The sequence below is a fragment of the Sorex fumeus genome, unplaced genomic scaffold, assembly GCF_029834395.1.
Source record: "Sorex fumeus unplaced genomic scaffold, SorFum_2.1 ptg000051l, whole genome shotgun sequence".
Classification (NCBI taxonomy): domain Eukaryota; kingdom Metazoa; phylum Chordata; class Mammalia; order Eulipotyphla; family Soricidae; genus Sorex; species Sorex fumeus.
This window is the reverse complement of record NW_026606108.1, coordinates 28,570,730-28,596,218: the sequence shown is the minus strand read 5'-3', so window position 1 is coordinate 28,596,218 and position 25,489 is coordinate 28,570,730. Positions and strand designations below refer to the sequence as shown.

The 25,489-nt window shown below is 37.2% G+C and overlaps 1 protein-coding gene across 1 annotated transcript in view; it reads left to right on the top strand.

The window, feature by feature from the left end:
• FBN2 (fibrillin 2) overlaps nt 1–25,489 on the top strand; it is a 294,085-nt gene that overhangs the window by 170,567 nt on the left and 98,029 nt on the right. Inside the window, exons 16-20 of the mRNA XM_056124409.1 lie at nt 4,141–4,293; nt 7,526–7,579; nt 9,571–9,696; nt 17,703–17,828; nt 23,193–23,312. Coding sequence (XP_055980384.1) covers nt 4,141–4,293; nt 7,526–7,579; nt 9,571–9,696; nt 17,703–17,828; nt 23,193–23,312 — 579 coding nt within the window. The remainder of the gene's footprint in view (nt 1–4,140; nt 4,294–7,525; nt 7,580–9,570; nt 9,697–17,702; nt 17,829–23,192; nt 23,313–25,489) is intronic.

Genomic DNA, 25,489 nt, shown 5'->3' with positions numbered 1-25,489 from the left:
TTTGCTCTGGCAGTGTGATTTAGGCCATTCACATCCTCCTAAGACCCTGGTTGATGACTTCTCAGTTACTCTCTACAGAGCTTTTTGTCTTAACCAGATGCCAAACTCATAAACTTACTCTTGCCCAAAAGTACTCTTCAAAAAGTTCTTAACTGTCACTCTCCTAAATTCTTCATATTCTGGATGTTGGGAGGGTTTAAGCACCAGGTAACTGATTTTACATATCTACTCCTTCAGGGATGGAAGTGATAGCACAGTAGGTAGGGCATTTGCCTTGAACGTGGCCGACCCGGGTTCAATTCCTCCATCCCTCTCAGAGAGCCCAGAGCCCGGCAAGCTACTGAGAGTATCCCTCCCGCATGGCAAAGCCTGACAAGCTCCCAATGATGTTTTCGATATGCCAAAACCAGTAACAACAAGGCTCACAATGGAGACATTGCTGGTGCCCGCTCGAGGAAATCAATGAACAACGGGAGGACAGTGCAGTGCTACTTCCTTCAGCATGGGAGGCTCAGAACATCATTCTGCTTTGTGGATTTTAGCGCCTGAGATTTTAGCTTAAATGTCCTTTCAACATTCTGTTATATTAGCTTGAGAACATGATAAAAATTATATTTCTGTCAGCTAATTTATTTTACTTTCTTCCTTATTAAGTTTCTGCTACTAACAAGCTCTGTGGCCGTGGGCATTATTATACCCCTGTGCCTGCTTTCTTCATCAGATATTTAAATAAGTTAATATTCTATTTGTAAGTGCAAATATTTGAACAGTGGCTGGTTACAGAAAACTTCCTTGATACATTAGTGGCACAGTTGTTAAGTTTATTAAATTAAAATGGTGCATCATATCTAGGTCATAATCTTAGAGCTGCCAAGTCAAATAATAAGAAAATTGATAGTTATGAAAGAAAAATGAAATAAAATTAACATTTTATATCCAAACATACTTTTCCAGTGGTATAGAGAATCTGATAGTTATGGAGAAAATCCTTTATTAAATATGTTTGGAGACAGGGCGGTGGCTCAGCATCATAATGCAGTCTTTGTGTGATGTTAGCTCCTGGGTTTGTTCTCCAGTACTACCCCAAAATGTAAAAAAAAAAAAATGAATGCATAGTAAATTTTAAAATACCATGTTTTAAAAAGAAAAGGCTTGGCTAAATGTAATACCACATAGGAAAGATCGTTTCTCTGTCAGTGAATTCATATGCATGCTTTCTGGCAGTGGGCCCCATATAGTGCCCTTGTCATACACACGTGGAAAGAGGAGTATTTAGATAAAGGTAAAGGTAAAGGCCCTCCCATTGATCGTCGATTTGCTCGAGCGGGCCCAGTAACGTCTCCATTGGAGACTTTGTTGTTACTGTGTTTGGCATATCGAATACTCTCGGCAGCTTGCCGGGCTCTCCGAGAGGGGCGGAGGAATCGAACTCGGGTCGGCCATGTTGGCCGCTTGTAAGGCGAACGCCCTACAGCTGTGCTATCACTTACATTTGAATAATAGAATGTGAACTGAGGTTCCATTTTGGGGTCTTTGAATAGGAAAAAGTTAACTTTCTCATTAAAAATAAAAGAGAAAAATTAGGGGCCTCCTTTTCTTGAATATTTCCTGTGTGTTTTAGACACTGTGCTTTGTGCTTAACTAAAAACACTCTCATTCATCATATGAAGCAGAGATTCTCAAATTTATTTGGCCTGTTGCTCCTTTTGAGGAATTTGAAAATAAAAATTATTCACAGCCCCCTACAAAATTACCTTCATTAAATGAACAAACAGAAAGTGCCCATATATACCTCAGGCTACTACTGATCCCCCCATAGCATTCCCAAAAACCATAGAGATAGGACTGCCCACTATGGGAAACAATGATATAAACTCTATCTGCATCCCATGAAGGAAATAAATGTATAGTATGTAGCCAATATCATCCCTTAGGAATCAGAACCTAGGACAGCTCATGCCCTAACCCTCAGATCTAAGTCAATCTGGTTTCCTTTTAAGGCCCTGGTTGCTGGGTACTCTCAGTAGCTCAATTTACCTATAACAAATGAATATGCATTGTATCACATTCTTCCACGAAGTATCATTAGATTTTTATCAGCTTCTAAAACTTGTGTGTGGCTTACAGTTTTTACAGGAAAATAGAAACTTCGATTCTTCTATAATCATTTCTAAAGTCATTGGTGAAAGCCTAAGTATCCACAGAAATCCTACTAGAAATCATGAAGTATGTTTAATCCATGAAAACTCATCCTTGTGTTGAATCTTATGCCTATGTGTAAGTTAGAGTTGGCTCTACTACATCCGACCAGAACCAAAGCAGAATGGACTTTGGGCCCTCACCACATGGTTAGGTGTGCATCTGATGGCACTCTGACACGTGACTGTGAACACATCTCATTTTTCAGTGTAGCCAAGCCTCTTGTTTTTATGAAAAATACCATCATATTACAGAAAATTATTAGGCTGCTCATTTCACTTGGTGAATAGATAAAAGTATCCCCTATAAGTTGTAAATAATTGCAAATGTTTATAATATGGGTCATCTTTTGGGTGAAATTGTCATTTCAGTATATTGCTTAAAAGTTGTGCTGATTCATCAGTCTTTATGATGATTGAATTTTTTTATAGTTTGCCATTTTATATCATAAAAATACAGTATATTTTATGAGAATTTAGAGTGAGAGTATGAAGCAGGAAATATATTGGGAACAACGTAACATAGTAGAAGAAGCAAAGTCTTGAAGGTGACATTTGAGTGTAGACTCCAAGACCGATCAAAGATAGACCAGGTCTTTCAGTGACTTAAGTGATATCAACGTCACCTGTCTTGTGTATAAATGTGTACCGTGATTATCATTTATGGAGTTGGTGATGTGAATATCCTATGAGCTAATGTCTGCACAGAAAGTGGGCACAATCAGCATAACACTAAGATACATTGTAGTAATGATTAATTTTACAGATAGGTTTGTGGAATGTCTGAGATTGAAACATAGTTACAGCAGAAACCGGAGGTTGAATATGACTGGATAAAGAAACCATGGTACATCTACACAATGGAATATGAGGTAGCTGTTAGGAAAAAGAAAGGCATAAAATTTCCTTATAAATGGATGGACATGGAGAGTATCATGCTGAGTCAATGAGTCAGAAGGGAGAGGGACAGATATATTCCGACTGCACTCATTTGTAGGATATATATATATTTTTTAAAAAGTGTAAAACTAATGTGCAAGTCAAGGAAAAACAGGGGTCAGAAGGACTGGTCAATGGTCGGAAGTTTTCCACAAGTGTGTATGGGGTGAAGGGAAGTTAGGATAGAGAAGGAACCAGTATAACAATAATAATTAGAAATGATCACTCTGGACAAAAACTAAGTGCTGAAAGTACATAAAGGGATTAAAGGAATTTCAGTTTCTGTATTGCAACCCATAATACCCAAAAGGAAATAGCAGGGGAGAATGAGAGAAAGAGAGAGAGGAGCCTGCTACAGAGGTAGGTGGGGGAGCAGGAGGGAAACTGGGGACATGGGTAGTGGGAAATGTAAACTTGTGAAGGGATGGGTGTTGGAGCATTATATAACTGAAACCCAATTATGAACAACCTTGTAACTGTGTAATCATGATGATTCAATTTTTAAAAGTTTTTTTAAACTGGAGGTTGAAAGTCAGAATCTCTGAGCTCAGAAAGTCGTAGTAAGATATCTCGTGGCCAAGCAGTGTCCTCTCAAGATAGTTCAGTTTACTGCTCTTTATGGTTCAAGAGAACTCCTAAAATAGGAGTGATCATCATGAATTGTTAGGGCACAGGATAGCAGGTGATTAGTGCTCTGAGTGTTTAGAACTGTAGCGATGTTCCTCCTTCAATGAAAGACCTGTGAAATAGCAGGGTAATGAATGCTTGTGCAGAACGAGAAACTTAGTAGAGAAGGAAAATGAGTTGTTCATTAAGCATCATTTTTACACTCACTCAGCCAACATTTGATGACTTTCCAGCACTCTTAGATAGTAAAAGAAAAATAAGGAAAGTAGCAGATGCCTTCTCAAAGCTGCCAATCTATTGACCACTTGGATTAAAAGAAACTATACATTTTGAAATCTTTGTCTTTGGCTCTTAGCTTGTCCTTCCATCTCCCTAGATACTCACATGCGCAGCACTTGCTATGGTGGAATCAAGAAAGGAGTGTGTGTACGACCGTTCCCTGGTGCTGTGACCAAGTCTGAATGTTGCTGTGCCAATCCAGACTATGGCTTTGGAGAGCCCTGCCAACCGTGCCCTGCTAAAAACTCAGGTATCCTCCTGACATTTGCCTCCTCCTCACTTAATAAAGAATCTACTAATGTCAACAATATTTGGCTTAAAAATGCACTGACTTTGCAGTATTTTGTGACTATTTTCAATTGAAGAAAATAAATACAAATATGTAGGTATGTATGTGAACCATCTGATAAGGAGTTAGTTTTTATTTATCTATGATTTCTAGGCAGGGAGAAGATTTAGTGAATAGATTTATTTGTTCAACCAGTTATGATTGTTGCAACAGAATTTATACCTTAATTCATTATCCTTCGAATTCTTGATCTGTGGTGTCATTGTGAAGATAAATAGCGCCAAATTTAATTATCACTTTCAAGGTTATAATAAATTTACAAGATCCTGATTTTATTTATTTTTTGTCTTAATACAAAATGTTCTTATTCCTCAAGCTACAAAAATATTCTAGACTCCAATGTCAATAGAGTTGATTCTTGTTTATTTGTATTTTGACTGTATCCTTAGTAAACGTATCAAAATATAGTGCAGATTGCAAACATAAACACAATTTCTTCATTTCTTTAAAACTGAGACATTGAGGATGGTTGAGAATGTAGGTAGGTAAACATATCAATTATAGTTTAGTGTGATTAGTACTATAAAAGAGGCCTAAACAGACAACTGGGAAAACAAAAAGTAAGGAGCAGTTAGTCACCTGGGAGAACCGAGAAAGGCTTCATTGAACAGGACACATTTGTTTTGGTCTTAAAAAAATTAAATAAGAGATTCCCTGGTGGAAGATAGAAAAAAAGTCATTCCAGAAAAGGAAATGTCTTGTAATTCATCTACAGATTTTAGATGGATGACTCCATCTTTGCAAAATTGTTAAGAGTTCTTCTGGGGAATTACTGGGTAATTTTAAAGGAGAGTTAATAAAGAAAATCTTGTCCTAAAGAGTACTGAAATGAATCATGTGTGTTATGAAAAAAATACATAAACTGAAAAGACTAAATAAAAAATTAGTAAATTAATCTAGAAACATTAAAAATAATAAATGGGCAAGCAGTACATGATTTAAGACAATATTTGCATCACGGAAAAAGTATTGAGCTAATTAGAAATTGTTGATATATAACAGAGAATAGGAGGCTAGGCTTCCTACATAAGCTTTGCAAAAATTATTTTCTTTTAAGATAAAAAATCTTTAAATTTTGAAAAATAACGGACTTTCAGAGGAGACACCAGAGTTACATATACATGTAAACTGGAAAAATTTTTGACTGTATTTATTAGGAACTTACATTAATCAATAATAAAAGTTGAATGCTCTCTCAAAAGAAGAATAATATGAACAGAATTTCACTAGATGCCATTTTCTACCAGACGCCCAAGCTTTCTCAGCATGGTGGTGGCTGATCCAGCCACCACCATGCTGAGACCACTCTCCGCACACATGAAGGTACTGGCAGAGGGACAAAGTCACGCGGGTTCCGGGGCCGAGATCTCCAAGCCTACTCGGATTGGGGTCAAGCATTCTCCACCCAGATCCTCCAAATTCCAGTAGGCGGGGGTCACACCCACCAACTGGTCCCCTGGCGCTGTGTAATCCCATCAACGGCCAAGACTCAGAGACTATAAAAACCATCTCCCGGAACCGTGCGGCCGCGAATACGGCCGCACAACATCCTATTATGACATCTTATTATCTCATTCCTACTTTGGACAAACTGGCAGGCTACCGAATGTAGCCTGCCCACACGGCAGAGTCTGGCAAACTCCCTGTGTCGTATCCAATATGCCAAATACCAGTAACAATGATGGGTCTCATTCTCCTAAAGAGCCTTGAATATAATCTCAGGGCTAGGATGAAGGAGACGTTACTGGGGCCTGCTCGAGGCAATCGGCGATTAACAGGATGATTTGTGATTTGTTTGTTTTCCCAAGCTTTCTAAAATTACAAGAAAATTAAAATGCGTTGTCATTTTTGTTTATTAGAATGGTAAAGAAGAGATAATCAGTTTTCCTCAGTGATGGTAAAGATATACAAAAATGAATGCTTTCATCACCTCCAAATAAAAGAGTAACTTGGGATATTTAGGGAGAGAAGAACAATTAAAAACACCATAAGGAAAGTAAAATATGGATAGTTTTACTTTCAAGAAATTGACCTGATCATAAAATTGAATTCCATACTACCATTGCTACAAATTGGACAACTGTAATTTTATCTTGAGACTGCTAGAATAAATGCAGCCCAACAACATAAAGGGACTATTAAAGGTCAATTAAATGGTGCCACAACATGAAACTTACATTATAGAATATAGAAAACCAAAACTTGGGCCTCTCTTACCTGGCAAAGTTACTAAATTTCTGTCCCAGTTTTCTCTACTATAAAAGAGAGGAAATGAAAATTTCTAGTTGGAAGATTAAAGAAATTATTAGATGTAAAATTCAAGAACAATTCTAGACACCTAGTAGGTGCTTTTACTCTTAGAAATGTTGACATTTATTTTGAGAGGGATAAAAGTCCAAAGGTAAGCTCTATAATGCAATTAAGATATTTATAGTTTTCCATGCATAAAAATAATTTGTTATTCATATTAACAGTATTTAGGTTGATAAACAACAATGAATTTTTATTTATGCCCATACTTAACTGATTTTGACATTCTTATATTATATCCTTATATTATATAATTCTTATATAATATGATTCTTATATAATACATATTATATATAATGTAATTCTTATATAATATATTATATTATTATATAATTCTTATATAATATGATTATTATATAATACATATTATATATAATATAATTCTTATATAATATATTATATTCTTAAAGGTAAAGGGTAAAGGCCCTCCCGTTGATCGTCGATTTGCTCGAGCGGGCCCAGTAACGTCTCCATTGGAGACTTTGTTGTTACTGTGTCTGGCATATCGAATACTCTCGGTAGCTTGCTGGGCTCTCCGAGAGGGGCGGAGGAATCGAACTCCGGTTGGCCATGTTGGCCGCTTGTAAGGCGAACGCCCTACCCGCTGTGCTATCGCTCCAGCCCATATTATATTCTTATATTATATAATTCTTATATAATATGACATTCTTATATTATATTCTTATATTCCTAAAATAATATTTTAGGAAATGTACGTTTTTTAATTTTAAAATCAGTACAAGTAGTGCTTTTGAAATTATGTCACTTGTGTGTAGAATAAATGTAGTTCAGATTTTAATCTTTCTTTTTTCTGTTCACATAGCTGAATTCCATGGTCTTTGCAGCAGTGGCGTGGGTATCACTGTAGATGGAAGAGGTAATACTACCAATTTCAAAGCCTGATAATATTATTGTAGTTGTATAACTTTATGATTTTATTACAACATTATGACTAATTTATATTGAATTATATAAATTTATTAATAAGTTTTATTATCTCCTAGAACAATGGCTATAATAAGCTCTAGGATAAGTTGTGTATAGAGGGTACATTTTTCATAGTAGATGAATATTGACCTGCAAATGTGCCTTGTTAAAAATGTCACTATAAAAACTACATCCTTGATTTTTTTGGATACCACTGCTTAAGGTGAAACTAGAGTTGTTATTTTCACTAAAGAAAAAGAGTGAGCATAAACCTGTTTAAAGAAAAATTTCTGAACAATACTGCTGACATAGTTAAAATATGGATCAAGTTTATCTTATACTGCTCTAAAATAAATGGATATATTTATGTCTAAGAGCACTAAAATGTACCAGAATGTTATCTATCTAAAGAATTTTAAAATTTTTATTTTATATTTAGCAATAAGACAGACAGGCTTCCAGGTTGGAGAGAATATAGAGCAAATGGAATTTCTAATTTCAGTGTTGAATGCTCGGGTCTGGCAGTGTGTAGCAGCTGTCAGGTTCAGCAACCCTGAGGGTCATCAGTGTCCAGGAGAACCCTTGGGCCTCTCCAGAAGTTTGAGCTATCTCTGTGGTTTCTTATAGTCACTTCTTTGTTCACATAGATATGGTTTTAGTTATTTAATTTTAAAATGTTTATATTATTATTGTGAGGACCACACCCTCTACTTGCACCTATCAGCTTTTCTTATTTAACAAAGTGTATCATTACTCTTCACTTTATGCTCTACTTTTCATGTTCCCAAAGTCTTTAGACAAATTATAGAAGTACTGGCAATAACGTTCCATCTTTGCAATGAATACCAACAGCCAAAATAAAAGGAGAAAAACCTTTGCAAGGATGTTTCTTCCAAAACTGAAGTGTAAAGGCTGACCTTTCAAAAGTGTTTAAGATCTTCCAAATCTAGAAAATAATAGTCAGCATCCAAATTTGAGCACAGTGACCTCAATTTGTATTTTAGCCTGTTCTGTTTGTCTGATTTATAGCTTAAGCAAATTAGATGAGTGTTAGATTTATGTTATTGATATTCAAAATTGCTCCACCCACCAGAATCAGAATGTCCACAACCATCTACCAGTGCCCCTACATCTCTTCCAGTCTGTTCTTTTCCCCCATCTTCCCTTACTGTTTTGTAGTGTTCTGTAATGTGAATGGAACTGGAGGACATCATGTGAAGCAAAACAAGTCAGGAGAAGAAGAACAAATAACATGATCTCACTCTGTTTTACTCTTTGTTTTCAATATTGCCTCCCCAGTAGAGCCAAATCCCTATTGGAACCACTGGCTACATTCATAAGCATATAATTCTTCACATTCTCCTGCCCAAGCGTGCATAGAGTATGCATATTCATGGCTCCTACAACACTGTGTTCTCAAGTATCCATATTCACTTCAGATCCATGAAGTCCTTTCCATTAACTTCAACGTATCAAAAATGAAAGTACTTATTAAGTATCATATTACTTAATTGACTTTGCGAAAATGATAGTAAAATTGAAATATCCCATACCTTTGGGGACCATAAAATTATATAGGCAGCTGTAATAAATCATTTAATTAGATGGCCATTATACCTATCAAGTTGAACTTTTCTTTGGATTTTGAGCCAGTAGCCTATAAATTTCTTTATTAATTTTATCATAAGTAGATGCATGTTACTTGGATTAATTCTTTGAATCTCTGCCAGTTCTCTACATTTTTCTTTTGACTAACCAGTGAAGTGTGTCTCTCCATTTTATTCTCTTTCTTATTTTCATTTCCCTTTCCATTTCATTTCTGAAATGCAGGAAAATTGTGGGTTTGCAAATCATTTTATACCTCAAATGATATTTATTAGCTCTGCATGTATCAACAAACAGTAAAATGTCTGAACATTAAACTTAAAACATCCAATGCAGATATCAATGAGTGTGCTTTGGATCCTGATATATGTGCCAATGGAATTTGTGAAAACTTGCGTGGTAGTTACCGATGTAATTGCAACAGTGGCTATGAACCAGATGCCTCTGGAAGAAACTGTGTTGGTAAGTTGTTCTGTTTACACAAGAGCCCTTTGTATATATAGTTGGATTTCAGGAGAAATCCAAGTATAAATAATTGACTAAATCTAGAGTGCTTGCATATAGTCTTGCTTCTCAGTAACGGAACTTTTTTTCAGTTTAATGAAAAAAGTTCTGTCGCAACATTTAAAATTCTCTTTTAATTTGTTTTAAACATTTAAAAAGTTTACAGTGGATGGGGTTCTTGTGTTGCATGCAGCTAATCTGGGTTTGATATCCAGCACTGCATACAGTCATCAAGGCCTGCCTAATGTGATTTCCTGAGCACAGAGTCAAGAGTAAGCCCTAAGCACAGTTAGTTGGGCTACCTCACAAAAAAAAAAAATTCTTAGTGGCATGACTATTTCTATATTACCCTTGTTCCCAAGTGGATGGATAGATAAATACTTTATTATTATTTCTGGCCTCTTATGAGTTTTCACTAAGAATGGACTTCAACAAGTATGGGGCAGAATGGGTAACAGTAAATTTAGAAATAAAATGTTTTGGGATACGAGAACTTAGAATTATAAAGAAACAACTAGTTGGTGGGAAGTATACACTGGTGAAAGGATGGGTGTTGAAACATTATGGACTGAAACTCAATCATGAACAACTCTGTAACCAAGTGTCTCACTATGATTCAATTAAAAAATGAAAGAAACAAAACATATTTTTCAAGGAGTAAAAATTTAAGAGACTAAAAAAGAAAGAAAGCTATTTGTTGCTAATTACTTAAATTTGATAACTGAGATAGGTTTTTCCTTTTGTAACTTAAAAGAGAATGATTTACAGATTCAAGTCATGTAGTTCTCATATTTACAAATTTATAAAGAAATTAGTTGGGTGGATTTTATTAAATCAATGCTATTCATTCCATTATTATGCATATTAATATTTACATTGAACTTACCCATAACTTCTATATCATAGCCTTGATGATTATGATGAAAAGAAATCCATTTATCAGCACTTATGGTCCTGGTGTTTGGGGTTTTTTTTTTCTGAATATATCCATTTGATCTTGAGTTGAAGACATATACACATCTGGGTGCATAAACTTTTAATAACCGACATATACCTAGATTTTCATATGTAGATATCAGGCAATCTACCCAAAGACATCATTTTAACTGGCTTACATCTATATAACATCTGCTTCCAAATAAGACCACATATGAAAAATTAGAAGTTAGGATTTAAGAGGGTTTTGTCCCATTAATTTTGTTTCTCATTTTATTTTATTTTAAATTTATTTTATTTTATTAATTATTATTTTGCTTTTGGGGGTCACCCCCAGCGATGCTCAGGGGTAATTCCTGGCTCTGAACTCAGAAATTACTCCTGGCAGTGCTTGGGGGTCCATATGGGATGCTGATCATCGAATCTGGGTCAGCCGCATGCAAGGGAAATGCCCTCTTCATTGTACTTTTGCTCCAGCCCTGTTTCTCATTTTAAGGGACAGAATTACACCCCTAAAGTAGTGACCAATAACTAAATAGTGGTGCAGCTTTAGAAAGCTGAGAGCCAATGGAAAACAAATCAGATAAAACACAAAAAAAATAGTGTTGTAAGTGGTCATATAAGAAATGTTTTTCTGGCATGTTTTCCAAATCCTCACAATATCACAATAATATTTGGTAAAGAAAACATGTTATTTGAAAGACTATAAATACAACTCTAAATAAAAGGAACTCCTTGTCCAAAACTGCAATTTTATTTCTTTCTTTTCTTGACCACTCTTGCAAAAATGAGAGCATGGATGTGGAAATAAAACGCAGTGTGGGGGCTGGAGTGATATAGCACAGGAGGTAGGGCGTTAGCTTTGCACAAGCCCGACCAAGGTTCGATCCCCAGCATCCCATATGGTTTCCTGAACACCACCAGGAGTAATTCATGAGTGCAGAGCCAGGAGTAACCCCTGTGCATTGGGTGTGACCCAAAAAGCGAAAAAAAAATGCAGTGTGGCTGGGGCCTGAAAGATAGGTAAAATGATTGCCCTGCATAAAGCCTCCCCAGTTTTGATCCCTGGCATCATATATAAGTCGCTTGAGCACTTCCAGGAGTGATCCCTAAGCATAGAGCCACAGGTTAACCCTGAACATAGCTGGCTGTGGCCCAAAAACAAAAAATAAGCAAACAACAACAACAAAAACTTAACTTGTCTTTTTAAACATTGTTTCTAGATGTGCTAAAGTGCTAACGGAACATTTTTAAAAGGCATCAACTTTTTAGAAACTATTTCTAAGATTTTCTTCTTATTTTTTTAATTAAGAAAGCGTGCAAAAAAACAAATTGTGAGACCATACTCCCCTTCCTGGCCTGGACTGAAGCACTATGGGTGACCTGAATGACTCACCAAACCAGAAACATGGGGATGCAAAAGAGGAAGGCATGGATGGGTGAAACTAGACCAAACAATTGACTCCATCTGCCCCTCTCCCTTTTGTAGGCAGTGGGCTTCTGCAGTTTTGCATACAGTACCCAAAACAACCATAATAACTATACCTCATGCCCAGTTGTGCTGAACCAACAAGAAAAAAGTAGTATATTTTTCCCATATTATAGATGAGCAGGGAAACTGAAGCCCAAAGAGGGTTGTGTTTGCCCTGTACCATTTAGCAAAAGCAGTTTAATGGAAGGAGAGCCCCAATCCCAGGAGGTTTGAGGGCTACTCTCCAGTGCTAGCCTCAGACTTAAGTTAGCTGGCTGAGACCTCCACACAGCTCCCTCCCCCACTCCTACTTCTTAATGAGACCAGCGTTCAGAAGACACAGCTGAATTATCAATAAGGCATATCGACATGTCTCAGTTGCTATACTCTTACAAATCCCGTTATGTATCTGAGTAGATCTGTATTTCTAAGATATTTTTTAAATGAGTGAAAAAAATACCGGTAATTTTTTACTACTATTTAATGCATTCTTTACTGTATTCCAATAAGAAAAAATGTTTTAAGAGTACTATTTCTTTACCATAATTATATATGCATATGTATGCATATATATATATATGTGTAGAGACGAATAAGCTTAACCTATTGAGAGAGTAACTTAGTTCTTAAATATAAATCTAATACCACTGCAGGTCAATAATTAAATGAAAAAGCATTAATGTCCCTTTTTAAAAAAAAAAAATTTATTAGTCAAATGCCATGAGGTACAGTTGTAGACTTACAACTTTTTGTGCTTGGGTTTCACTTATACAATGATCGAATACCCATCCCTCCACCAGTGCCCATTCTCCACAACCATCAGTCCCAGTATCCCCCTCCCACCCCCCATCCCACCCTACCTGTGTGGCAGGGCATTCCTTTTTGTTATCTCTATCCTTTTGAGTGCTGTGGTTTGCAAAAGAGACATTGGTGGCAATCTTGTTCAGTCTATAGTCTACTCTCATCACGCATTTCTCATCCTGAGAGGAACCTCACAAAACCCTTTATTTAGTGCTCCTTTCTCTTTGGAGCGATAGCACAGCGGGTAGGGCGTTCGCCTTACAAGCGGCCAACATGGCCGACCCGAGTTCGATTCCTCCGCCCCTCTCGGAGAGCCCGGCAAGCTACCGAGAGTATTCGATATGCCAGACACAGTAACAACAAAGTCTCCAATGGAGACGTTACTGGGCCCGCTCGAGCAAATCGATGATCAACGGGAGGGCCTTTCCCCCTTTCCCCCTTCTCTATATGAGCTGCCTTTTCCCCTAGTGTGTGCAGCTGTCCTCAAAGCCATGGAGTAATCCTCCTGGTACTTATCTCAGCTATTCTTGGGTGTTAGTCTCCTCAAAGCCATGGAGTAATCCTCCTGGTACTTATCTTGGCTATTCTTGTGTGATAATCTCCTATTTTGTTATTTTATGTTCCCCAGATGAATGCAATCTTTCCATGTCTGTCCCTTTCTTTCTGACTCATTTCTCTTAGTATGATACTTTCCATGTAGTAACACTTGTATCTGAATTTCATTATTTCAACTTTTCTAATAGCTGCATAGTACTCCATTGTGTAGATGTACCAAAGTTTCTTTAACCAGTCATCTGTTCTCGGGAACTCAGGTTTTTTCCAGATTCTAACTATTGTAAAGAGTGCTGCAATGAACAAACAAGTACAGAGGTCACTTCAACTATACTTTTTTGGCTCTCTGGGATATATTCCCAGGAGTGGTATTGCTGGGTCAAATGGGAGCTCAATTTTTAATTTTTTTAGAATCGTCCATACTGTTTTCGAAAAGGGCTGAACCCGTAAGCATTCCCACCAGCTATGAAGGAGAGTCCCTTTCTCGCCACATCCGCACCAACACCAGTTGGTTTTGGTCTTTTGGATGTGGGCCAGTCTCTGTGGTGTGAAATGATATCTCATTGTTGTTTTGATCTGCATCTCCCTGAAGATTAATGATGTAGAGCATTTTCTCATGTGCTTTTTAGCCATTCAGATTTCTTCTTTGAGAAAGTTTCTGTTCATTTCGTTGCCCTATTTTTGGTGGGGTTTGTTGTTTTCTTCTGTGGAGTTCAACCAGTATTTTGTATTTTCTTGATATCAACCCCTTGTCGGATGTGTATTCGGAGAATACCCTTTCCCATTCTGTACACTGTCGTTGTATTTGGTCACTGTTTCTTTTTTTTTTTAATGGGTTGCTAATTTTTTTTATAATTTATTTCTTTATTGAATCACTGTGGGAAAAGTTACAGAGCTTTCAGGTTTAGGTCTCAGTCATGTAAATATCAAACACATTTCCCTTTACCAATACTTATTTTTAACCGCGAACCCCAATGGAACCCCACCTCCCACCCCTCCCAATTCCTGTGAGGCAGATTAGTTCTAGTTAATACTCTATCTACTTTGGCTAGATACATTGTTTCGATAGAAGATGCACAATTATTGTTTAGAGTTTACGACCCCCCCCCCCCCAATCAGACATGCTGAAACAGCGTTGTGAAATGATTTGCTTTCTACAACTTGGTTTAAGAATAAAATGATGGTTTTGGATTTCTGCTATTTTACTTATTAACCCTGGAAGAATTTCTATTAAAAGTTAGATAGTTAAGAGATTGGTTTCTGTGCTCTGGAGTCGTGGCCGTGCTGGAGAGCCGCTCGTGGGGGGCAGCTGGCGACCTCGGTCGGGCGTGAAGGATGGCCCATTACGCCCCCCTTCCCATGAGGTCCCTGCCACTCCCACCACCCCCGGCTCAAACCTGCTGTACACAAGGCTCCCGTGCGGCCGCCATCTTTCTTACCAGAGAGGAGCGGGCGAGCGGGTCAACACCCTTTCCCCTCCGGGCAGGCGGGTCACCGTTTCTTTTGAGGTGCAGAAGCTTCTTAGTTTAAGATAGTCCCATTTGTCTATCTCTGTTTTCACTTGCTTGGCCAGTGGCGTGACATCTTTGAAGATACCATTATCTTCAATGTCATGGAGGGTTTTGCCAACCTTGTCATTAATATACCTTATGGATTCCGGTCTGATGTTGACATCTTAAATTCATTTTGATCTTACTTTTTTACTTGGTGTTAGGGACAGATCTGAGCCCACTTTTTTGCATGTAGCTGTCCAGTTTTGCCAGCACAATTTGTTAAAGAGGCTTTCCTTGCTCACTTCACATTTCTTGCCCCATTATCGAAGATTAGAGATCATATGCTTGGGGGAAGATGTCAGTATATTCGACCCTGTTCCATTGTTCCTGTTCCTGCAGCTCTGTCTTTGTTCCAGTACCATGCTGTTTTATTTATTGGTGCTTTGTAGTAGATTTTGAAGTTAGGGAGGTTGATTCCTCCCATTTTCTTTTTCCCCAGAATTGCTTTAGCTATTCGTGGGGGGCTTATTGTTCCATATAAATTTCAGGAGTGTTTGCTCCATTTCTTTGAAGAATGTCATGGGTATCGTAATAGGGGTCGCATTGAATTTGTACAGTACTTTGGGAAGTATTGCCATTTTGGCAATATTAATTCTCCTGATCCATGAACAGGGGATATTTTTTCATTTCCTGGTGTCCTCTTTTAATTCCTGAAGTAGCATTTTGTAGTTTTCTTTGTACAGATCCTTTACTTCCTTAGTTAAGCTGATTCCTAGGTACTTGATTTTCTGGGGCACAATTGTGAACGGGATTGTTTTCTTCATGACTCTTTTCTTCTCTTTCATTATTTGCGTATAGGAAAGCCATGGACTTTTGGGTATTGATTTTATAGCCTGCAACTTTACTATACAAATCTATTGTTTCTAGGAGTTTCTTGGTCGAGGTTTTAGGGTTCTCTAGGTATAGTATCATATCATCTGCGAATATGAGAGCTTGATTTCTTCCTTTCCTACCTGGATGCCCTTAATATCTTTTTCTTGCCTAATCGCTATTGCAAGTACTTCCAGTACTACATTGAACAGCAGTGGAGAAGGTGGACATCCTTGTCTCATCCCTGATCTCAGGGGTAAGGCTCTCAGTTTTTCCCCATTGAGGAGGATGCTTGCTGTAGGCTTGTGGTAGATGGCTTTAACTATATTTTGGTGAGGGTTTTCATCATAAACGGGTGCTGGATCTTGTCAAATGCTTTCTCTGCATCTATTGATTGAGCATATGGATTTTATCTTAATGTCCCTTTTATAAGGTATGAAATCTTCCTGGAAACTTCAAAGCATGTTAAGTGTAACCACCCACACAAAAATTTGAATAAAATTGAATAGTGTCAGGCAATATACTGTGGGCACAGAGACTTAAGTCAGGAGAGGAATAAGGGAAATATCAAGAATAAAGCATCACATATCAAAACAACAGTGAGATATCATCTTACACCACAGAGACTAGCACTCATCAAGAAGAACAAGAACACCAGTGCTGCATGGATGTGGGGATAAAGGGACTCTCTTTCATTGTTGATAGAAATGCTGACTGGTCCAGCCTTTCTGGAAAACAATATGGGCATTCCTCAAAAAACTAGAAATTGAACGTCCATATGAATCAGCAATACCACTTCTGGGAATATACCTTGGGGGTGCAAAAAGCACAGGAGAAATGACACCTGCACCTGTATATTCATGCAGCACTGTTCACAATAGCCAAATTCTGGAAACAACCTGAGTGCCCAAGAACAGACGATTGGTTAAAGAAACTGTACACAATGGAATACTATGCAGCTGTTAGGAAAGATAAAATCATGAAATTTGCTAATAAGTGAATGGACATGTAGAGTATCATGCTAAGTGAAATGAGTCAAAGAGAGGGACAGACATAGAATGGTTGCACTACTTTGTGAAATATAAAATAATTTTAAATAATATTAAAATATTACAATACAATATGAGACTAACACCCAAGGACAGTAGAGACAAGGGCCAGGAAAATTTCTCCCTGGTTGGAAGTCTACCCCTTGAACTGGGGGAGAAGCAGCTGGGATAGAGAAGGGATCACTAAGTCAGTGATGGTTGGAAGAATCTCGGGATGGGAGATGTGTGCTGAAAGTAGGTAAAGGACCAAACGTGATGGCCTCTCAGTATCTGTATTGCAAACCATGATGCCCAAAAGTAGAGAGAAAAAGGGAAATTGTCTGCCATAGAAGCGAGGAGCAAAGGGTAGCAGGAGGGATACTGGGGACATTGGTGGTGGAAAATGTACATGGTGGAGGGAAGGGTGTTCAATCCTTGTTTGACTGACACTCAATCATGAAAGCGTTTTAACTGTATCTCACAGTAAATCAATAAAAAAAGAATAAATCATCAGGAGCCAAAGAAATAGTACAGCATAAGTATTGATGATACAGATAAGAGATAGTATAGCATAAGAACAAATAGTACAAGAGATAAGACACTTGCCTTGCATGAGGCCAACCCAGATTCAATTTCTATATCCCATATGGTCCCCTAAGCACCACCAGGAATTATTCCCAAGTGCAGAGCCTAGAGCAACTCTTGAGCATTGCAAGTTATAACCCCAAATCAAAAAAAAGAATAAAACATCGCTAGTTAACTGTGCCATTTATTTCAATGTGGTCTTTCCTTTCTTCCAATGGTTTCTCTTAGACATTGATGAGTGCTTGGTAAACAGATTGCTGTGTGACAATGGCCTGTGCCGAAACACGCCTGGAAGTTACAGCTGTACGTGCCCACCTGGGTATGTGTTTAGGACTGAGACCGAGACCTGTGAAGGTAAGAGCTGACTTCATGCCCTTCACTGTGAGAATAAACACCTATATATGCATCAGGGCCTTGTACATTTTTGAAGCAATATAGACAAATGTATTGCTTGAATATTTGTCCATTTTCTTAGCTCTTTCAGCTGGTCTGCCAATTTCAGAAATTGCACACATCTAACACTTATTTACCAATACCACCAATTTTGTTCCATTCAGATAAAATGCACATAAACATTTGTAACATCTTTTGATTTTTTTTTTAAAAATGTGAACTTTTTTGGCTTGAGTTTGGTTTTATATTTTTTAACCTGCTGGCATAAATTATCATATTTTTACTTTCTTACTTTGTTTTCCCTTTATGTAAAAACACTGTGTCACATTAGCCATGGGAAACTTGAATTGTAAGGTCCAAGTCATCTTTAGGCATTTTCCTTATAAAATAATGGATGAATATCAGTGGGTGGCCTGAATAAAATAGTTGGGCCTGAATAAAAATGAACACATAAACTTATAATCTAAGAAAATTGTCCTTTCTATTTTCCAATTTAAGGAGTTATTGTCTGGGTTTCCAGATGGTTAACCAGTGTTCAAAAACTTCTTCCTTGTCTTGCAACTGTTTCTGTACAGTGGAAGTGAAGTGAATGAGTTCAGGGCTTAGAGAAACTTCATTTTAAGTGAGATAACATCTGATGATGAGTGCATTCAATTATGTTTTTGTTTCATGATCAAAGTACAGTGTATTTCGGAATAATCAGTTGTGTGACTACTAGTCATTGTTCCTTTTAAGTCTTACTGTGTGGGCCTACAAAAGTATCCAGTAACAGTCTCAAATCTAGTAAATCTGGAATAACTTAAGTAAATAATTTTAAATTTTTGAAAATTTATTGTGAATAGCCCTTTCGTTATCTGTCATAATACCTATTAGTGTCTCCACAGCCAACAAAATGGCAATAGTAATATTATGAAAAAAGATGTTAACATTCTTCCTTCATCTCATTGTTTAACTTCAAAGCATTCTTGTGAGCAGAAACAAGTTAGGACTGAAACAAGATGCCAAAACACAAATGACTGAGCAAAAGTCAATGAAATGCAATTACAAAGTACAGTTCTAAGTTTGGACTGCATTGGTGGGAACCACTGAAAAACAGTAATTAACCTGAAGAAAGAAAAAGAGGGGGAAAAAAGAATAACTCTGCAGACAATGCAGTTTTTCTAACTTTAGTTCTGACAGCTCTTTTCACTACTATCCTCTACCTGGTGCAGTAGCTCCTGGAAGAAGAGCCTTTGTCTCCCACCCCACCCATGCCAATTTACGGTCATAAAGATTCATCCATTCAAACTCTGAATCAGGAGCACTTCAGAGTTTTGACTTTTATTCTGTATCACTGTATCACTGTTATCCCATTGTTCCTCGATTTACTCAAGTGAGCGTCATTAATGTCTCTTCCTCCCAGCCTGAGATTTTAGCAGCCGCTCCTTACTCATCTTTCCCAATGATTGAAGGCTCTTTCAAGGTCAGGGGAATGAGACCTGTTATCGTTACTGTTTTTGGCATATCGAATACGCCACAGGGAGCTTCCAGGCTCTGCCTGTGCGGGCAGGGTGCTCTTGGTAGCTTGCTCGGCTCTCCAAAAGGGATATATATATATATATATATATACACATATATATATATGATTTTGTTGCCTACTTCTGAACCCCATCAAATATGGTTTTGTAATTATGAAAAATGGGTAGGAAGTTTCTTATGATGTTGTGTCATGTGGCCACAAAGCAGCCACACAGTCTGGAAAGTGACCTGGAGTGTGGCGGAAGTTTGGTAGTGGAGATTGGCTGCCGGGGCTGGGTCTCTTGGGGCATGGAGGGCTCTAACCCGCCCTACTGTGGGGCCCCCTGAGTGAAAACAGCCTGGCCCAGAGTCCTCGCGGAGTCTGCCTCTCCCCCTGACTCCTTGGTAGTCTGCTATTGGGAGAGCCTCGAGTCTGATCCTTCGCCTTCTTTGTGCAGTGGCAGTATCGTAGCCAATGAGGTTTCATTCTGTAGGGTGTAAAAATTCTGTGTCCGAACAGCTTAAGTTTCGCAAATGTACTCCTTCCCAACAAAGCAATTTCTCTGTGAAACATACTTTATTAAAAAGTTTCCTGGCCAGGAAGGAAGAAGAGATTTCAAAAGTTTCCTTTTTTTTAAATAATTTATTCGCAACTTGCTGCACTTCCTTCCCACTGTCCTTTATTACTATTATCTCCTGCGTCTTGGGAGATTCTGATAAATGGCAGGAACCATCTGGATGGGGGCACCTACTTGATTTCACTGGGAAGCTGACAGTTGCGTGGATAGGTTTCTCTGTCTGCAGCAACAATGCCTTCTGGTGCTATTGACAGAGGCACATGGAGGGGACCCAATGGAGGGTATGTTTGTTTCAGTTTCGTTTGTAGACCACATTGTCAGTGATACAATGGAACATATTCCTTATGTTTTAACAAATAAACTTTAAGGGTTCTTAGATGCAAAGCACTGAAAAATAATAAAAGGCAAAGACTCACCTGTTTATTTGAATAATTGCACAGTAAGAGCAAGTGATGTTTAGTATAACAGTAGTGAATGATTCCTTGAACATTAGGTACATTAACCCCAGGCAACAATGAGGTTTAGGGAAGGATTTTCTTCATTCATTTTGTCTAAAGGGTAAATCTTCCTGCTAAATCTCAGTCTTTTCTTTCAAGTGGAAAATATTTCATATCTATCATTCACAAGAAAGAGGTTCATCTAGTGTAAATAAAAGAAACAAGATAGAAAACTAGTTAGACCCTAGCCTTATGACATTGCCAGTAATAAAAATGATTCATCATGAGAAACCCAACCAAAGAACTGTTATTTCTGCACTTTATTATCACTGTTATTTGCATTTTATTAAATGTTTTGCAAAAAAAAATAAGACAGTCTATTTTTCCCTTGGGTTTCCTCCTCGTTTCCACCATTGCGTTCACACAGTAAATTTATCTGCCTAAAGCAGTTCTCTTCATTATATTCTTTCTAAACTAATTTCCAAAGACTAGACAGAGGATTATTAGCAGATTCATTACAGACTATGGCTTTCTCTGTAGATGATTTTCTGTACTTAATCATTTTGGTTGTCATTCATGTTTTAAGTGCACTATTTTAAATATATAATGACGTGCAGTAATAATAATGTTCTTCTGATATTTCAGGATATTTCAGACTGAAGTTAGAAAAATTTTATTTTACTTTTATTGTTTGAGCTCTGAGAGTCTGTGAAAGTTAAAATTTTTACAGCAAGCACTGTGGTTTAGATTGTGTTTCCAGTGACATAACTAGTTAAATGTAAACCAGATGTTCTTTGAAGTTTATTTCCAGGAATGTACAGTGAACTGTTTCAATTCCTGGTTCCATGACATTCATAACATAAAAACATTGTATTTAAAGAAAAATTAAACAGTTGATATTTGTAGCTGTCCATGCATATGTTTATAGTTTTTGGGTTCAGAATTGCTTAATTTAAAATGGGAATTTTGAAAATATGGGATTGGCATTTCTCTTTGCGGATAACTTTATAAAAATGAAATTAATAGGTGAATTATGTGTAGTCTGTTCACAAATTAGTTATTTACTTCCTTTTAGGTATCTAATTTCTTTTTTACATTATGTTTCACTGAAAGAGTTTCAAATACTCTGGAATGGGTGTTTTCCTTCCAAATATGTGCTATGTTTACAAACTTCCCCTTGTATGTTTCTTTTAAGTTTAAAAAAATAAATTTAAAAAAGAAGTTTTCTTGCTACACACTGAAAGATAGTTTCCTACTTCTTGAATTTCAATTTCTACTTCAAGAATAAAAGCTAAAATAGGGGTGGGACCTGCGGGGAGAACACTGTACCTGGGAGCTTTTTAGTAGTGTTGAATATCACAGAAGGTACAGACCTACTTTCCACATAAGGTTTTTAAATTTTCATTTTGGGTCCATTGACTTGGAAAACAGCAGCAAGTCCTGCCTTTTCAGGCCCAGCTTACTTGATATTAGACTTGATGCCTTCAGAAGCATGCACTAGTCTTCTTGCTATGTCTTTGCATGTATTTTTCAATATAAAATTTTATACTTAGTTCCAAATTATGTTTATTTTAAAAGTAAGTATTCTGTGAACTTGGAAACCCATAGCATTCAACAACAATAACAAAAAATTGCTTCTAGTCTGTAGACCTGTTTCAGATAATTGCCAAAGTACAGAAAAAAAAAACCTGTTTACCGTTTCTTTAATTGAGTGTTTGAATTTATACAGAAATTCAGTCTTTGATGTTGTTTCTAGTACTTTAACTGAAACTTGTATTTATTTTTAATTAACTCATGTGTTAAACTATTTAACTTTATTGGCTTGACATTTTCTTCAGTTCCCACTTAAAAATTGAAGCGTATTTTTAATTATGTTTATTTCTGACCATCAGCAATAATTGTTTATGTTTAGGATTCAGTTCAAATGAATGTTAGCACAGGTCTCCTTAGTATAATTAAAAGCTCTTCTCTTTTTGGCTTTAACAAAATAAATTGTGCTTGGGTAGTGCGGCGTGGGGTGGGGGTATGGGGGAAACACCCTCCTAGTTCCTGGGGAAATGGCTCCAAGGATTAATGCATGAGCTTTGCAGACAGGAGATCCAGGTGTCATCCCTTGGGCAATCTTTTTTTCAGAGGAGCAATCCTGAGCACCGAGTTGGGAGTAGCTCCCTCCAAATCAAAACAACTCTCTAAGCTGAATTTATAAATATAAACAAGATGAAGAGGAAATAGATAGGGTTTGAAGGAGAAAGCTTCACCCCATTTGAAAGTTTTAATCCTTATTTCCTGATTTGTACCAAGGAGTTTGGAATCAAAGCCAGCACTGTGATATTTTGTCTCTAATACCATGTTGGGTTTGGCTTAGTTTAGTTCTCCCAGACCCTCACAGAGTTGTAAATGACAGAAACAGTCAACCTTTGTTGATGCACAGTATGTTGCACCTGGAAATATGTTGCTTTCCATGAAATTAGAATTCAGATTTCCCTTGGGACAAGTACGTCTTCTTATTGGGGTGAGAGGGGGAGAGTTGATTAAATGCTTGTCAAGTTATAATAAACGACTGAAAATTCACATGCAAAACCTTTTCAGAATAGGCTGATCCCTATAGTTGTACCGAGCCTCCCAGTCTTGTAGATGGGTATCCACACTGTAAAATGCATGTATATTCCTCATCTACTTTATGCTTCAGAGATCCATATTAAAATTACAAGAGCCAAGTTTACCAGACATTCTGGCATAGCATGGCTTGTTGAAATAATATTTTCCAGAAACACATGGCAGTTCTAACAGAATCTTTTCCTTCTGGATTGTAGATATAAATGAATGTGAAAGCAACCCATGTGTCAATGGGGCCTGCAGGAACAACCTTGGATCTTTCAATTGTGAATGTTCTCCTGGCAGCAAACTCAGCTCCTCAGGATTGATCTGTATAGGTAAGATTCATCCAGGGTGCTAATGTTTCAGCTTCATTGAAAAAAAAACAAAGAAACAAGATTACTCCAAGCAAAGCTGATAATTTGGAGTCACTTTAGTTGCCTTCTCTCATTCCCAAACTAGGAGTAAATCTGAGTATAAACTGTACAAGCTCATATGTTTCATTCAATTTTAAGAAGGGTTTTTTTTGTTACAAGAATAGATACATTTCCATGCCACATGCATGTTTGTATTCATCACACTAACAATGCCTTAGACATCAACACAATCAAGTACCTCAAGCACACTTTTTATAAGCAACCCTCAATGGTAAATTAAAATGTGAGCATTTGGCCTCAGATAGCAGAACAATAATTTGAATATTTTTAACTTTAAACATCAGTAATTTTTATTACTTTTTTATTTTAAACATAAAATATTTATTATGTGGATAAAATATTAAATATGTGGATAATGAATGGAAGGTAACTTTTTCTTGCTTTTGGAAATCTCGAGGCAGAAAGATTCCAAAACTTGCAAATGAACATCTTTTAATATGCCTCCAAAACCTTCAGGTCAACTGTAAAAACAGTGTGACAAGCATCAAATGAGATCATCGTCAGCTATACATTGTGAAGAACAGTTCAGCACAGAGAGGAGAGGGAATTGTCCCAGAAATATTTTTCCTGCTTCTAGTTTCTGTGCCCCCAACCCCACCCCCATGTATGCATGCAGGGAGCAGGTTCCTGTCTTTAGCAAATGTGTACTTTTAAACTGAACTGCGTATCTCCAAAAGGAAGATACTTCAGTTTTGCATACTGCCAAATAAGTTGACAGTTTCAGTTTGCTAGATAACCAGTATGAATTTTCAGTTCAAATATTGCCAAGACAATAGTATTTTTAGATAGTGTGATGTTAATAATATTTAGCTGGTTGCTGGAGTACCTGTTCGTTACGTGGAGAGAAATGACTGAATCCAAAGTTACCGATGTAAACCTTCCCTTGAGAAAGGCCAGCCCTTCGCTGCCCAGCCAGGCACAGCTGGGGAAATGTGAGCCCTGCTCCGCTCAGCTCCCCAAGTTGGGAAGCAGACCTCATTTGCCTGGGGCATTACTTTTTTTTCTTCTAGAATTCCAAGGGGTGGAGGTGGGGGGTGCTATGTGATCTGGTAAGGCAGAAATATTTTCGCTGTGCCACAATTTCCAACTGAGATAGAGTCACTTTATTATGCAAAGGAAATGAATTCAGCATTAGTCAATTAATGTCTCAGAAGACTAAATCTGTCGGCCACTTGAGCATCAAAGATATTTCAGTGTGTACTTCATCATAAAGACTTCTATTATTTTGGCCTTTTACCCTCATACTTATGTATGAAAAAAAGATCAAAGACTTCTTACTCCCAATTCATTATGGTGGCCAACTAAACACCATTTTTTCAGCCAATATGTTTGTTATGTGTTTTCACTTATGATAAATTTTTAATATCCCAGCCTCAAATTGCTCAGAAAATACTTGATATTTAAGACTTTTCAGCCATCATCTTGCCTTTTATATTGAAAAAAAAATCTTATATTAGAAAATACTAAAGAATACATAGAGAAACTGAAGTTTTTTATAGGGCTTTAGATTTAGGCTTTAATCTATAGGGCTATAGACTTTGGTTCTCTTCAAACTTCTCTCGCAAAGGATCCAACATCAAAAACAAAACTTTACAAAATTTCCTAATACAGTTTTGAATTAAAAATTAAGTCAGAGGGCCAGAAAGATTGCTCCATGGGCTAAACGGGTGTTTTGCATACTGGGGGCCAGGTTCAGTCACTGTTACTGCATGGATGCCCACTTTACCAGGAGTGACACCAGGCAGAACTCAGGGTGTGATCCCTGAGTACTGTTGAATGTGGAACAAACTAAAATGAAAAAGAAAAAGTCAGAACTAATAGGAATTAGATATCGAAAGTACTTAAGGAATAAGAATCTGTTCAGAAAACTTATACATAGTAATACAAAGTAATCTTAAGCTATTCTATAAACTGCTTGAAAAGACCACTATATCCTGGTTGAAAATGTTAGAAAAAAAATTAATCCATCTTTTTCTGCCACTCACTTTTGGTGGCTCTGTGTACTCTATGTACTCCAGCCCAAATTTCTCTCATCTCTAACTTACATCTGTGCCCTGTTCTCAAATTACAGAATACAA